The 15083-nt window shown below is 36.6% G+C and overlaps 3 protein-coding genes across 3 annotated transcripts; 1 reads left to right on the top strand and 2 right to left on the bottom strand.

Annotated features, from left to right (window-relative positions):
* Positions 1-464: 464 nt before the first annotated feature.
* Positions 465-4722, bottom strand: LOC111471350 (probable methyltransferase PMT2). Its single transcript, XM_023117061.1, has 7 exons — positions 4498-4722; positions 3219-3873; positions 2892-3102; positions 2465-2759; positions 1960-2349; positions 1531-1608; positions 465-1123 (listed from the first exon to the last, which is right to left on the bottom strand). Exons 2-7 carry the CDS (start codon positions 3864-3866, stop codon positions 892-894), a joined length of 1854 nt encoding a protein of 617 aa, XP_022972829.1. The 5' UTR covers positions 3867-3873; positions 4498-4722; the 3' UTR covers positions 465-891.
* A 2627-nt stretch (positions 4723-7349) lies between these two features.
* On the bottom strand, positions 7350-9784 carry LOC111471366 (origin of replication complex subunit 6). Its single transcript, XM_023117087.1, has 10 exons — positions 9523-9784; positions 9377-9423; positions 9170-9274; positions 9010-9090; positions 8674-8785; positions 8521-8583; positions 8358-8445; positions 8199-8269; positions 7850-7946; positions 7350-7764 (listed from the first exon to the last, which is right to left on the bottom strand). Exons 1-10 carry the CDS (start codon positions 9640-9642, stop codon positions 7703-7705), a joined length of 846 nt encoding a protein of 281 aa, XP_022972855.1. The 5' UTR covers positions 9643-9784; the 3' UTR covers positions 7350-7702.
* A 924-nt stretch (positions 9785-10708) lies between these two features.
* LOC111471352 (cytochrome P450 704B1) lies at positions 10709-14117 on the top strand. Its single transcript, XM_023117066.1, has 5 exons — positions 10709-11258; positions 11997-12287; positions 12359-12745; positions 12824-13024; positions 13757-14117. The coding sequence occupies exons 1-5, from the start codon at positions 10737-10739 to the stop codon at positions 13934-13936; spliced, it is 1581 nt and encodes a 526-aa protein (XP_022972834.1). The 5' UTR covers positions 10709-10736; the 3' UTR covers positions 13937-14117.
* Positions 14118-15083: the final 966 nt, after the last annotated feature.

Raw genomic sequence — 15083 nt, 5'->3', positions numbered from 1 at the left:
ATGAGAATATAAATGAAAGGAATGAGTGTGATTATTCATGCAGTAATAAGGTGGAAGGCCATGTTTATGTATGATTCATACCGACACGAAAAAAAAAACATGATATATTAGTGTTCTCTTCTTTCTACGACTCTTTTGGGATACCGCTTACCTATGAAAATGGTGCATACCCAATGAGACTTAAGATGCATGAAAGTAGCCTGAATGTATGTCCCGAACATAACAAAGAGTTGGAGTCCAATATATGTATTACGTGAACTTGTGTTTAGTTGGATAGTTTTTAATTTTTTATTGGCCTATTAAACAAATTTCAAATCCACCTCATGGTGGTTTTTCATGACTCAAGGCTTCCCAAAAGAAAAAATATGAACTATCACGTACTATTCTCTTCCCAGTCAATCTATAATTAACATGTACTCTTTTGTAGAAATCAAAATAAATAAAAATAAATAAACTAAACATGGAGGGAAATAAATTACCGAAGATATAGGCATTATATAAGTTAGTAACATGATAGAATTACAGAGTAGGCAGATCAGAGAAAACAATCGAACCCAATCCAACCCAACCCAACTATGATGTTTTTTCGACCGGACATTGAAGTTTCTTTCTTTGAAAGGGGTGCGTGGATATAATAAATTAGACAACACAATTAGCACATAAAAATGGGAGCTAAGGAAGTAATTGTCTTGGTCACAACAGACAGGCTCAAAAAACAGGGGAAATTTTGAAACAAAGCGCACCTGCAGCTAAGCAAAGCTAGCTACCTTAGCTGGGCTCTGCGTTCTCCCACTTTCCCTCCGTGGTGTGTAGAAAAAAGACTATATTACGGGGGAGGAGGGCGTTGTATGTTGAGCGACGGAATTTTGTAAGCGGCCCTGATAAGAAATTTCAGTGTGATGTGGAGTTGTTTCCACCTACGACCCAATACTGCTTCACAGCAACCAGTATCTTCTCAGCCACCAGAGGACCATCCTCATGATCCACCATTTTTGCATCCCATCTCATTCCTCCTATCATCTTCTTTACCTTAACAAGTACGTCCACTTCGTCCCGGAATATCACTGCTCCTTCCGGTCTCAAAATCCTGTCCATTTCCAGAAGAATGTCCTCCATGTTGCATCTGTGTATAATAATAATTACATTACAACCATATCAGTTACTCAATAAGAATAAATGTTATATCATTGGGTATATTAACAAAAGCAAAAAACAAAAAGACAAGTTAAACCAATGCAATTGATAAATTATAATCTCATCATTGTTGGGATGGAGTCCCACGTCGGATAATATAAGGAATGATCATGAGCTTATAAGTAAGGAATACATTTTTATTGGTATGAGGCCTTTTGGAGAAGCCCAAAGCAAAGCCATGAGAGCTTATGCTCAAAGTGGACAATATCATCCTATCGTGGAGAGTCGTGATTCCTAACACATCCAACCCCACCACTAACGCGTGAAAATATAAATTGCAGGAGAAGAAAGATCACGCACTTCAAATTTGATGTTTATTCAAATTCAAGTACTTACTTGTCCTTGTACAAACTGAAAATGGCATGGGCATGAATGAGATCATACGTCCTAGGATAAGTGGAAAAAGCTTCACACCTGAACCATAAAATAGAAAAGAAAACAGAGCATGTCTTAAAATGCTAAACGGCAGTAGAATATAATAGGGAAAATGATTTAAATAACTCAGAAACTAGTTATTGTAATGAAGAGAAGCAACAGAACTTCAAAACAAATACGTTCAATATCAGAAGACTCAAAATGGAGTTTCTAAAATGCTTAAACTATGTTCTTGATCATTAGGAAATGCATTTTGGGGTGAAATCATAAGTTACCTTAAAGTTAAATTAAAAGAGTAAAGGATATTTCCTTAAAATTTAAAACAATTGAATAATAAATTTATATGAATTGCTAACATCATATAAGATGAATAAAGGGGAAGAGAGCTACCAGTCATGGTAAATGCCAATTAATCCTCGTTCATAGATAGCACCAAGAGTATTTTTCTCGGCTATAGTGGGTACCACGTTCATGACCCATAGTTTAGAAGATTCAAGGGATGCGGCAAAGCTTCCCAAACCAGCATTCATATCCATAATGTTACGATATCTTCCAGTATCAATAAGTTTATTGATCTTCTTATAAGCCTTCACATGCCTCTTCCATTTGTTATTGTCCTCATGATACGCCTCAACGGATATTCCAGGAATAGAACCACTAGAAATTCTAGGAGGTACAGCATACAGCCTTGAAGGAAATGTCTTCAGTTCACCACCGGCAACCTCATCAGAGCTCTCAACAGTAGGATATGGAGTGATACAGGTCTCCATTTTTTCATACCTAAGTTCATTAATGTATATACATCAGTCTGAGTCCATGCAACGATTAGTTGTAATAAAAGCGTTTTTATATAAATAGACGAAACTACTGATAAGAACACCAACTGCGATCATACCAGACATCGTCTGATACTGGAGATTTGCAAAAGATATCACGAGAATCATCCTGTCTGTCAGGGCATGAATCAGTATTTACTCTCTTCTGCCAAATAGCAATTTCACCCTTCTCAAACTTCTTTTCCCAGCAAAGAAGCTTGGCAATATCCTCAATCTTTCTCTGTTCCTCCTCAAGTTCATCTCTAGGGCGCTGCCATGACTTATAATTAGTCTTCCAGTTGATTGGAGGACCCGAAAGCACCCAATAACCACCCGGCCTCAGAACTCGATCAACTTCCATTAGGTATGTTCCATCTGCAGAAAAAGAATAGATGTGACCTCTAAAATTACCAACACTGCTTGCTTTTATTCATATTTTTGTTGTATAAAACTCAAAAATGCTTTTTGTAAGGTACATTTTGTAAGTGCGTCAATCCTAATTCTCACCATTTCCACCCCAAGGGATTAAGCAGCGAGAACAATGAGCCATGTCAAAGGCTCTAGATGGATAAGGCAGCTTAATGGTACCCAGAACACCAATAACTGCAGGCACTCCTCTTTCAAGAGCAAATTGAACCTGTGCTTCGTGAGAGTCTCGTGGTGCAAATGACATGGCTAGCACATTTCTACTTAGAAGATACGCACCCCAACTGGCAACCTAAGGAAACCACGAACAGAAATTCAATAAACAAATGCATGTACCTCAGAGAATTTAAAGTGCATCTAGGGAAAGTAGGAAAGAAATAAGTATGAAGTATTATGAGAATAGCATACCCCGCAACCAGTATCAAGAGCTGTCCTAACTGTCCCATTTTTAATAGGAATCACAGCAGCCAGCTGATCGATGTACTTATCAGCCCCTTGAGGAAACTGAGTTCCCCCACCAGGGAACCTAAATACATTGCCCTCATACTGAATCCAGTTCTGTATAGCCTTCTCGACGGTCAAACTCTTATACGGTGCATTCGCAAATGGAACATAGTCTCGACTTTTTGGCCAAGGGAAGGGTGTTACATATCCTTTGGGGGCTGGTATCAAACAATGCAACTTTTCTTCCTCAGCAGGGCAATGTCTCTCACGATAAAGCATGTTATTCCTGGGGAAGGTCATTGCACGCCTTTGATCTTGACAAGGAGTATAATCCGTATATCGAGATTTACATGGCTCAAATATTTTAGATTTTGATTCCGACTCATCAATAGTCTCGACCTCACCTCCATGATGCGTCTCAAAATTCAAATTCGAAACAATATTGCAGTCAGATCCAGTCTTAGTAATCTCCATAGCTATACTATCTCCCTTCCCAAACCCACTCCGCTGCCATGCCCCTAGTATGTAGAAGAAAAGACACAATCCTACAACTATAAAAATTTGGACCCAACTCCTTGTCCTACCATCACCTGAGCTTGGTTTGGGTGCCATAATGCCCCTGTATGGTTTCCACACAATAGTAAGTAAATTGGAATTAAATTACAAAGCGGCGCTATCAAAGTAGATAATTCATACGCATGTTCCACTTCAATTCTAACAGCTCTGGGTTGTAATAGCAATCCCAAAGTAATCAATGCCTAGAAGTATCATCTCTAAAATAATAATAAAAAAAAAAAAAAAAAAAAAAAAAAAAAAAAAAAAAAAAAAAAAAAAAAAAAAAAAAAAAAAAAAAAAAAAAAAAAAAAAAAAAAAAAAAAAAAAAAAAAAAAAAAAAAAAAAAAAAAAAAAAAAAAAAAAAAAAAAAAAAAAAAAAAAAAAAAAAAAAAAAAAAACCCGGATCCGCTCAGATCCGCAACAAGAGTCTTGAAAAAAACAAATACAAATAGTTCACCTAGTAAATCTCTCATCCCGACTATTTTAACAGAACCTTGAGCCCTAAGAAACGAAAACATAAATTGGATAGAAGTATAGCATAATTAAACGTGCAATAGAATCAAACTAAATCCGAGGAGCAGAAAGACAGCCCGCAACCCACTCACCGACAGCAGAGAAAAAGAATAAAATGGAAGAATCAGGAATTGAAAACAAAGAAAAGCGAAGTGTTCCGAATCAGATTCCTCACCGACGGCAGGAAGAGAGAGGCGAAGCAATCGGCAGCAGAAGAAGAAGAAGAAATAAGAAAGAGTAGGGGTGGTGGAACGGAGTTAGATCTGGAGGGAAGCTGGAGGTGGGGGATCTGAAAGGAAACGGAAGAGAAGAAACAATGAGTGAGAAACCCCACCCAGCTCCAACCAAGACTCTAAAAGATCTGTGTCTCCTCTCTCACTCCAAACTAAAAACATGTAAATTATTTTAAATACTTCTTTATTTATCCTCTAATTTCTTTTCAAAACATTTATGTTTTTTTAAATTAATATTATTTCAAAAATATTACTAAATTTTTAAAACTTTTTAAAAAATGATTAATAACATGTTTCCATATTAACTTTAGCTTTAAAAATAATAAAGAAAATTTTAGTATTTGTTATGTTTATGATATATATATTCTATTTTTTCGAGATACATATACAAACATAAAAATACGTAATAAATAAATAAATAAATAAATAAATAAATAGAACCTGACATAAACGGCGTCGTATGGGATGTCCAGTTCCAGTTCCAGTTCCACACCTGACTTGGAGGGAGTGGGGCCCTCACGCGCTTGATCTGAACGACGTGATTACGGACACAGACTGGATTGAGTGGTTTCGTGGGGCCCATGATATGATTGATGAGGCCAACTAAAGATGTATGAGATGGACGGCCAGGATCAGTTGAAGAATTAAAAGATATAAAAAAAGTCAACAGAAGTGGGAATGCGAAGACATGGGGGCGTGTGGAGGGTGAGTCGGTGGGTGAGATATTTGGAGGCACAAACCTTATCACGTGCGCATCCTCCTCACGTGTTCTACCACCAACAACAAACAGTACCCATATGGATTTATAACAACATTACACGCTAAAATCGAATACGCAACCACCACAATTTTGATAGCATATTACTCGGGTGGGAAGAATTGATGACCAATTCTCTATACTACATTTTGAGGCATTTTAGCCTTCACAGTTGTAAACATGATTTTGGTGAATAGTCGTACCCCGTTATGAACATGATAGGAATAGTAAAGACCTAAATATATATATGAAAGTAAGTAAAATGAGTTTGGAATGTGCATGTGTTCGTGAACAACACGTCTTGGACAAGCATGACTGGAACATTCGACACGCGACCACAAGCAATACGAATTGAATAAGCATGACCGTAACATTTTTCCCCATTCAAGTGGTTGACGTCTCTGTCAACAAACTCTTAACAAACTTAGCTAAGTAGGATGAGATTGATTTCAAGTCTCTCAATGCTCTTCCAACTAATCTTGTCTTGAGAAGTCTCTTCCAATCTGTCTGGAGCAGTTGAAAACCACTTTTTTAGTTTGTCAACTCTTTGACTCTGCTAGGTAAGAATCTCACTTACTTTCTTTGTGGTGAAACTCTTCTTCGTTCCATGAGGTGGAGGTGCCTCCCTAGTTTGGATGGTAATGGTTCAAGTTACTTATACAAAATTGATAAGTTAACCCTAATTCTCGGCCCGAATCAAAGAAATTAATATCTTCCTATAGAAATTCGAATCAACAAAGAAATAATGCTCGAATTAGATTACCTCTTAACATAAAGATAAAAAAAAAAAAAAAAAAAAAAAAAAAAAAAAAAAAAAAAAANAAAAAAAAAAAAAAAAAAAAAAAAAAAAAAAAAAAAAAAAAAAAAAAAAAAAAAAAACTAATAAATGTGAAACCTTGCTCTAAATTGAATCACTCCACAAATCAAACTTGATAAAGACTTCATGAAACTGATAAATTATAACTATTGATGTTCAAAATTTTAAGAGTAAAAATCTCAATGTGAGAGCTAAATTTTTATTCATCAAAATTTGTCTTTTACATAATAATTTGTGGGTATTTATAATCACTAAACAAAAACTTTCGATTCTTAAAATGATCACTACATAATTTACTCACCTTCCCTTTCAATCTCCACCACAAAAGTTACCATAAAAAGTTACTGGAATCTTCTTCCATTATACAAATTATGAAATTAAAAATAATAAAATAAAGTTTTCTAACAACTTATTAATCAAGGGTAATTTATATCAACTTCATCCGCTACTTCAATAGTGCAAATATTCACTTCTGAAGTTTCAAATGTTCATTCCTCAATCGAATCAACTTGTAACACATGAAAGTAGATGAAAAATGATTACTTGTTGAATCTTATTGGTCTTAGATCGTGTAATAGGTCTACTTGGAACATTTGGAACACCGTGATTCTTATTAGAAGGTTTCATCTAATAATGTTCCTTCTCTTCAGTTCTCACTACTCTCTTTTGCTTTCTCTTACTAATCTTTCTCTAATTCCTCTTCCAGTAGAATATTCTTCCATATCATTCGGGTACTCCATACATACATTCATTGTTGAATTCAATTTATTGATCATTCAATCTTGACGTTTGCACATCTACTAAGTTTCTTTAAAAACGATCTCTCCAAGATGATGGACACATCTCCATATGCATCGTAATCCAGAATTATGAAGTCAGTTGGGAAGATGAATTTCCCAACTTGGATCATTATATCTTCAATTTTTCCTTCAAAGTGTGTAATCAATTGATTTGGAAGCTTTAGCACTATAGTGGTAGGTCATGATTCTCCTCCTAACACCTAACCTTTATAAATGGATGGATCAAGGTACAGAGACTTAATAAGTAGTTTACTTGTAGGCTTTTACTCGTTTCACTCTTTCATGTCATGTTCTTGTTCTTGACCGGAGAACTAAGACTTTTAACATTCTAGATTACCTCTTAAAAATAAAGGGGTAAAAATAAGATTTTGAGCGAAAAAAAATACTTTTATCTATAATTGTATCCTTCCATTTCTAAAGTTGAATAACAATTCATACAGTAATTATTCAGAAGCATGAGACGTGGAGGAATGTTTACGTACATCGATAAACAGTTCCCTAAAACTTTGAGACTCGTGTCTGTACATTACATTCATAAATACATTGGGACACTAATGTGTCCAGGCAAAATTTCTGGCCTTTCTGTGGCACGACGGTTTGTAAGAAAAATGCGGCCAAGGTAGGGATGTTATCCTCCCGATGCAACCCCAAATGCTCAACTTATGCAACCCAATTTGATGCAAGGAAATAGAGTGGTTCAACCATCCACTTCTCCCTCCCTTTGTGACAATCTTCATTCAAATACTTTGGCACCTCAAAGATTTGTTCATCTCCTACTTTGACATCTTTTCTTTAATTTCCATGAGGGAAGTTTGCCTGGTTCGCTTGCTAAGAACTGGAAGAAGAGCACAATAATAGTTAGATGTTATGCGACTAAAACAAGAAACTTGATCAATAGAAGATGAATATTTTCAAAAGACCTCTTGTCTTGGTCAGATTATTGGAAGCAATGACAGAGGATTTCCACTGATTATAAGCATGTTCATCCATTGGCTTGCGTCGTTTTGTTCTTGAAAACTAGAAATAGCACACCCCATTAATAGTCAATACAAAATTTAAGGCCATTAAGCATGTAATGGAATGAAACAAGAAAAGAAACAGAGACGAGACACATTTAGAAACAACAGTAAAGGCTTGAAACATGATATTGAAAAACAACTCTTCTAGACTCAATTTTGGCAAAAATGCAAAGCGTGACATCTTTGAACACGGACAATTAGTAGACTTCTTTCATGAAATTCAAGTACTTGAGATGCAGCTACTTGGTACCTCTTCATTATCATCAGATAAGTAACCGCCATCCTCACGTTTCCTTTTTTCTGGCAATGCATCTAACATGTCTGCAATCCAATTGTGAGGTTGCAAAAGGCATAAGCTAAGCTAACAAAGTGAGAAAATGGAGAAAATGGAAGCATGAGAGACACATACCCCTGTTCCCTTTGGCATCCCTGGGATCTTTCTTTTCACTAGAAATTCCAAAGACGTCAAAGCACAAGTCCTTCATGGAAGTAGCAACCTGCAATGCCAAGAATTGGTTAATAATTGTCTCAATTTCATACACAAACTCAACGGAAAGGAATAATGTTCTTACACATGAAAATTCAGATTCAGATGTTCCACTGAGTTCAATGAGCTTAACTTTGTCAACCTTCAGCTGTTATATGAAAGAAGCATTTCCAGTAAGAGTTACAGGACACGCATATATCCATGTTGCAAAACAGAAAAAATGTAATTCATGGGGTACCTTGTGTTTTTTTGCACACAAGTAAAAAGCTGCAGCCGTAAATACTGATCGGGAGAAGTCGGCATTAGCACGTCGAGAAGCTGGCAGTGATGCAACAAACCGATCCTTGTATCTAAAACAAATAATGTCATGATATGAGCCGATCAATTTTAAAAAGACAGTTAAAATTCCAGATTAGAGTAACTGATAGAAGGCAAGAGAAATTCACTTTCCATTGATCAACATTTCAATGAACAAGAGTACTGCTATACGCGTATTTCATAATTCAATAAAAATGAGATTTGAGAAGAGATGTGAAGAAACTAAAATGAAAAGTTTCAATTATAGAGATCTTACAGAGATAAGCCATTTTGAACTGAAGCAACCAGCCTAATACACCCAAACTGCACTGCTAATTCTCTGATATCGAGCTTACTTCTGCAGCACCAAAGGAATTCGATAAACTAAATATATTAAAGAATCACAGAAACAGAAAGGTAGAGTTCGAAAGACGCACTTGAAACCAAGACCATTCTGAAACAAATTGAAAGATCTAGTGTACGCCTTTTCCGACATCCCACTTAACTTGATAGCATTGGATCTATCAAATAGAATCCCTAATCTGCGATATAATGCATCCATTCTAATCAAAATCCAAATAACAATGGAATCACTATTTAGAAACCAGAATGAAACAAAAATCAATCACCAATCGAAAGCATACCTCGTAGCGGCAATTTCCAAACAGATTATGGCCTTGCAAACCTCACCCTAAAAACAAAAAAAAACAAGAACGAGATATAGATTAAATACAAAATTGAACAATTACCGATCACAGAAGAATTGAAAGAGATGCAGATGAAAGCTTACAACGCCAATAGCGGAAGAATTGAACTGGAGATCGGAGAGGCGACGGAATTCCCCAGCTTTCCGGGTGAGGGTTTCGGAGTCGGAAAGATCGAGCTTCCTGGCAATCTTGGAGAGATCCATGAGGGAGGAAATTGAAGAAAGGGAAGGATTGGAGGCGCAGAAGGATTGGACAGTAATGGAGGAAGAAGGTTGTAGATAAACGAAGGGGGGAAGGCGGGAAGGGAGACATTTTCAGGGTTTTCGCGCGCAGTGGCTGAGGACGATTGCCGGGAACAATTTTGGCGCCAACCCAAAATTTTCGTCCTCACATCTTTTTTTTTCTCCTTTTTTAAATTGTTTTTTTCGGCGACATAAAACTGTTATTATTTAATTTATTTAATTTAGGCTTATTATATATCTCTTTAAATCCCATTTAATAATTTTATTACTTTAAAATTTTTGTTGGTTTCTTCCCCATTTATTTACAATACTTTTATTTTTTCTTAAATTAAATATTTAAAATTTTAACTTATTTTTTAAAAATTACTTTTCTTTTTTATTTTTATTTTTATTTTTTAAAGTTGCTTTACTCTTTGGACCATATAGTTAAATTTTCAAAATCTAAAATCAAATAATCCATCATTTACGATACTTGGTTGACTTTCAAAAAAAAATATCTTATGAATTACGCGTTCAATATATCCTGTTTAACAAAAAGACAGACATTCATTACTTATCATCAGACAATCACTTATTCACAAATCTCGTGTGGGGCTAATAGTTTAAATTTCCAATCTCATGGAAAACCGTCTTCGCTCCGCTTAGCCCTATCTCCCAGTATAGATATTTTAGTGATAGGTTCTACAGGAACGGGACAATTCTATTTGGTCACATAACTAGTGGCAAACTCCTATCTTCCTTTCATTACAGTATTTATTTTAGGAGCGTTTTTCATATTCTTAACCCAAGTATTGAAAAGAAAAAGAGAGATTTTATTGAAATCCATGAAAAGAAAATGGTAAAAAAAGATACATAAAGATGGTAATAACTAAAATGGGAAGGTTAGGTGAATGAATTGGGTAAAGAATGGTTAGGTTGAGCACACAAAAGGGATGTTAATTATGCAGTAAAACATATAAAGATTGCTGTATCCAAATACAAATTACTATTATTATATATAAACAGCTCCCCCCATGAAACAAAACACTGTGTTTTGTTAGTGTTTGAGTGGTGAAATGGTTGATCAAGAATGGTACAGTTCAAAAAGTGGAGTGTTGGGGGTGGCAACCTGCTTGGTTTGGACATGGATGATTATCCATAGATGGAACCAAAGGAAGAACACAGGTCCCAAGACATGGCCACTCCTAGGAGCCGCATTGGAGCAGCTCCTGAACTACCATAGAATGCACGACTGGCTTCTTGGTTACCTTAATCTCTCCAAAACTGTTGTGGTTCCTATGCCTTTCACTACTTATACTTACATTGCCGACCCTGCCAATGTCCAGCACATTCTCAAGACCAACTTCCCCAACTACCCTAAGGGCGACGCCTACCATTCCTACATGGAAGTGCTTCTTGGAGATGGGATCTTCAATGTGGATGGAGAGCTTTGGAGGAAGCAAAGGAAGACTGCTAGCTTCGAGTTTGCTTCAAAGAATTTGAGGGATTTCAGTGCCTTGGTTTTTAGAGAGTATAGCCTCAAGCTCTCGGATATTTTGACACGGGCGTCTTTGCATAACCAGCAGGTTGACATACAGGTGATTTCTGTTTGGAATCATGACCTTTTACAATTGTATGATATTGTCCACTTTGAGTATAAGTTCTCAGGGTTTCATACTAATGGAGATGTATTATTTACTTATAAACCCATGATCATTTCGTAAGTCAGCTAATGTAGGACTCCCTCCCAACAATCTTCTCCTCGAACGAAATACACCATAGAGTCTCCCTTGACGTCTATGTAGCCCTTGATCGAGGCTCGACTCTTTTCTCTAGAGCTCTCGAACAAAGTACACTTTTTATTCGACACTTGAGTCACTTTTGACTACACTTTTGAAGGTACACCATAGAGCCTCCCCTGAGGCCTATGTAGCCCTCGAACAACCTCCCCTTAATCAAAGCTCGACTCGTTTCTTTAGAGCCCTTGAACAAAGTACACCCTTTGTTTGACACTTGAGTCACTTTTGACTATACTTTTGACTACACTTTCGAGGGTCCCAACTTATTTGTTTGACATATGAAGATTCTATTAACATGACTAAGTTAAGGGCATAACTTTGATACCATGTTAAAAATATCGACTCTCCATAATGATATGATATTGTCCACTTTGAGCATAAGCTCTAGTGGTTTTGCTTTGGACTTCCTCAAAAAGTCTCGTACCAATGGAGATGTATTCTTTACTTATAAACTCAAGATCATTCTCTAAATTAACCCAAACCTCTCAACCATCCTCCATCAGTTCTGACAAGCCATGGTTGAAATTATTGGTGCAGGAATTGCTGATGAGAATGACTTTGGACTCCATATGCAAGGTGGGATTCGGGGTTGAAATTGGATCATTGGCTCCAAATTTGCCAGAAAATGGGTTCGCTAAGGCCTTTGACACAGCAAACATGATTGTCACCCTTCGCTTCATCGATCCTTTCTGGAAGATTAAAAGATTTCTGAATATGGGGTCCGAAGCTCTTCTTCAGAAGTCCATCAAAGTCATCGACCACTTCACCTACTCTGTCATTGCCACAAGGAAAAAAGAGATCCAACAAGCTCCAACCACCCCCAATAAGGTCATTTTATCGTTACCCTTTTACACTAACTTCATTCACTCACTTACTTATGCTATGTTATGACATGACAGATAAAACATGACATATTGTCGAGATTTATCGAGTTAGGGGAAGACCCAAATAACAATTTCACGAACAAAAGCTTAAGAGATGTCGTTCTAAACTTCGTGATTGCTGGACGTGACACAACAGCTGCAACTCTTTCATGGGCTATTTATATGGTAATGACTCATAGCCATGTAGCTGACAGAGTTTACTCAGAGCTCAAGAGCTTTGAAGAAGAAAGAGCCAAAGAAGAGGGAATTTCATTGCTTCACCATCATCCATCTGATATCCAATCCTTTGAGAGAAGAGTAACGCAGTTTGCAGAACTGCTTAATTATGATTCTCTTAATAGATTACATTATTTGCATGCTATGATAACTGAGACGCTACGCCTATACCCTGCAGTCCCTCAGGTATAAAGTATTAGTACTTATAAACCATTAAAGCTTTGGTTTTTGAACAATGAAATATTTTATGTTATAAGTATTTAGGATCCGAAGGGGGTTTTGGAGGATGATGTATTGCCTGATGGGACGAAGGTAAGAGCTGGAGGGATGGTGACATATGTTCCTTACTCAATGGGAAGAATGGAATACAATTGGGGTTCTGATGCAACTTCTTTTAACCCTCAAAGATGGCTCAAACAAGACGTTTTTCATAACGAATCTCCGTTCAAATTCACAGCATTTCAGGTCATTATTCCTTTATTCTGTTATACATATGTTGAGAGAGGAGTCTTATATTAGCTAATTAAGGGGTTGATTATGAGTTTATAAGTAAGGAATACATCTCCATTGATAATGTCATACCATTTGTGGAGGTATGTGATTCCTTACATGATATCAGAGTCATGCCCTTAACTTAGCTATGTCAATAGAATCCTCGAATGTCCAACAAAGAAGTTGCGAGTCTCAAAGTTATAGTCAAAAGTGACTCAAGTGTCGAACAAAGGGTGTAATTTGTTCCTGGGCTCCAAAGAAGTCGAGCCTCAATTAAGTACGTTGTTAGTATCAGAGTCATATTCTTAACTGTCATGTCAATAGAATCCTCAATTGTCGAACAAGGAAGTTTTGAGCCTCGAAGGTGTAGTCAAAAGTGACTCAAGTGTCGAACAAAGGGTTTACTTTGTTTGAGGGCTCCAAAGGAGTCGAGCCTTAATTAAGAAGAGGTTATTCGAGGGGTTCATAGGTCTCAAGGGAGGCTCTATGGTGTACTTTATTTGAGGGGAGAATTTGGTGAGAGTGGAGTTTCATATTGGCTAATTAAGGGGTTGATCACGAGTTCATAAGCAAGAAATACATCTCTATTGGTACGAGACATTTTGGGGAAGCCCAAAACAAAGCCATTAGAGCTTACGCTCAAAGCGGACAATATCATACCATCGTAAAGAGCCGTGATTCCTAAGAATATATTATTTAATGCAGGCAGGACCAAGGATCTGCATGGGGAAAGACTCGGCATATCTACAGATGAAAATGGCGCTTGCCATTTTGTGCAGATTCTACAAATTTAGTTTGGTGAGTGGGCATGAAGTGAGCTACAGAATGATGACTATTCTGTCCATGGCCAATGGCTTGAAAGTTACCGTAGCTCGACGCTCTTAAAATTCCCCTGTTTAATGAACTATCAACCAAAAGCATGTAATAAAATTACTCTTTGTTGAACTTGGGGCACCACTTGATTGGTTGTTGGATCTTGTTAAGTTTTTTGTGTCAGCGTTTCGTGTATAGGCCATCTCGACCCCGAGAGTGCACCTAGATGAGTTTTTGAAAGCTTGTCTTCTGCCTCATGTTCTTACTTCCCTAATAGTTGGACCTTGTCTCTTAGATGACATGATCTATCACAAGGGAACATTTAGGATTACCACTTGATCCAAGACATTAGAAATGTCATATTATCTTGAAATCTTAAATAAATAACTCTAATCATGCAACCATAACTTATAAAAATTTAAGGCATTTTATGTTAGGTTATGGAGTCGGTTGCTTATTTAAAACTTATTAAATGATTATATATCATGTTAGGCACTGCTTTGAACATGTACTTTTTGTATTCTCTTTATTCTTTCTTACTCTACATAATTGAAGTCATCTATATAAACTTCTAGCCAATATTCATCCTTGTATTTTCTATCTTCTATTTTTTATGTTCATCTATATCGAGTGTGTGTGTTGTTGTGCGGTCCTACCAACTAGACGAGATTCATCACGATCTACGAAGATGGAAAGCTCAAAGATTGATATTGAGAAGTTTGATGGATCCGATCTTGGTTTCTGGAAGATGCAGCTTCAAGATTATTAGTACCAGAAAAATTTTCAAGAACCCTTGTCGGGGATGAAGGCAGATACCGTGACCACGGAATAGTGGAAGCACAAAGTTGGTCGACCTTAAGGGTAATCCAGTTGACAATGTTTAGAAACATGGCGTTCAACATCATCAAAAAGACGACAACATCAAATATGTTGAATCCGTTGTTGAATATGTATGAAAAACCGTCGCCTATGAACAAAGTGTATTTGATGCGAGTATTGTCAATCTACAAATGTTTGAAGGTAGATCTGTTGCAGTTCATATAAATGAATTCAATATGATTGTAAGACAATTAAGTTTAGTGGAAATTAATTTTAAAGATGAAATTAAAGCATCGATTTTGATGTCATCTTTACCCGAGAGATACTGTTGTTGTTGCGATCAACAGTTCTTGGAGATACGAGAAACTAAAGTTCAATGAAATTCGAGATGTATTTCTCA

The sequence above is a fragment of the Cucurbita maxima genome, unplaced genomic scaffold (assembly GCF_002738345.1).
Source record: "Cucurbita maxima cultivar Rimu unplaced genomic scaffold, Cmax_1.0 Cma_Scf00051, whole genome shotgun sequence".
Taxonomy (NCBI): Eukaryota; Viridiplantae; Streptophyta; class Magnoliopsida; order Cucurbitales; family Cucurbitaceae; genus Cucurbita; species Cucurbita maxima.
The sequence above is the reverse complement of the archived record's forward strand: the minus strand, read 5'-3'. Positions and strand labels throughout refer to the sequence as shown.

Bases quoted from the DNA above. Each gene is read 5' to 3' on its own strand.
- LOC111471350 (XM_023117061.1), bottom strand. From the start codon at position 3,866: ATGGCACCCAAACCAAGCTCAGGTGATGGTAGGACAAGGAGTTGGGTC. The intron at 2,350-2,464 runs GTATGATCGCAG...TAATGAACTTAG, and splicing joins CCAGTATCAGACGATGTCTG to GTATGAAAAAATGGAGACCT. The intron at 1,124-1,530 runs GTAAGTACTTGA...TATTATACACAG, and splicing joins TTCAGTTTGTACAAGGACAA to ATGCAACATGGAGGACATTC.
- LOC111471366 (XM_023117087.1), bottom strand. From the start codon at position 9,642: ATGGATCTCTCCAAGATTGCCAGGAAGCTCGATCTTTCCGACTCCGAA. The intron at 9,275-9,376 runs GTATGCTTTCGA...ATTATATCGCAG, and splicing joins TTGGAAATTGCCGCTACGAG to ATTAGGGATTCTATTTGATA. The intron at 8,584-8,673 runs GTACCCCATGAA...TTCATATAACAG, and splicing joins TGTGTGCAAAAAAACACAAG to CTGAAGGTTGACAAAGTTAA.
- LOC111471352 (XM_023117066.1), top strand. From the start codon at position 10,737: ATGGTTGATCAAGAATGGTACAGTTCAAAAAGTGGAGTGTTGGGGGTG. The intron at 12,746-12,823 runs GTATAAAGTATT...ATAAGTATTTAG, and splicing joins TATACCCTGCAGTCCCTCAG to GATCCGAAGGGGGTTTTGGA. The intron at 13,025-13,756 runs GTCATTATTCCT...TATTTAATGCAG, and splicing joins TCAAATTCACAGCATTTCAG to GCAGGACCAAGGATCTGCAT.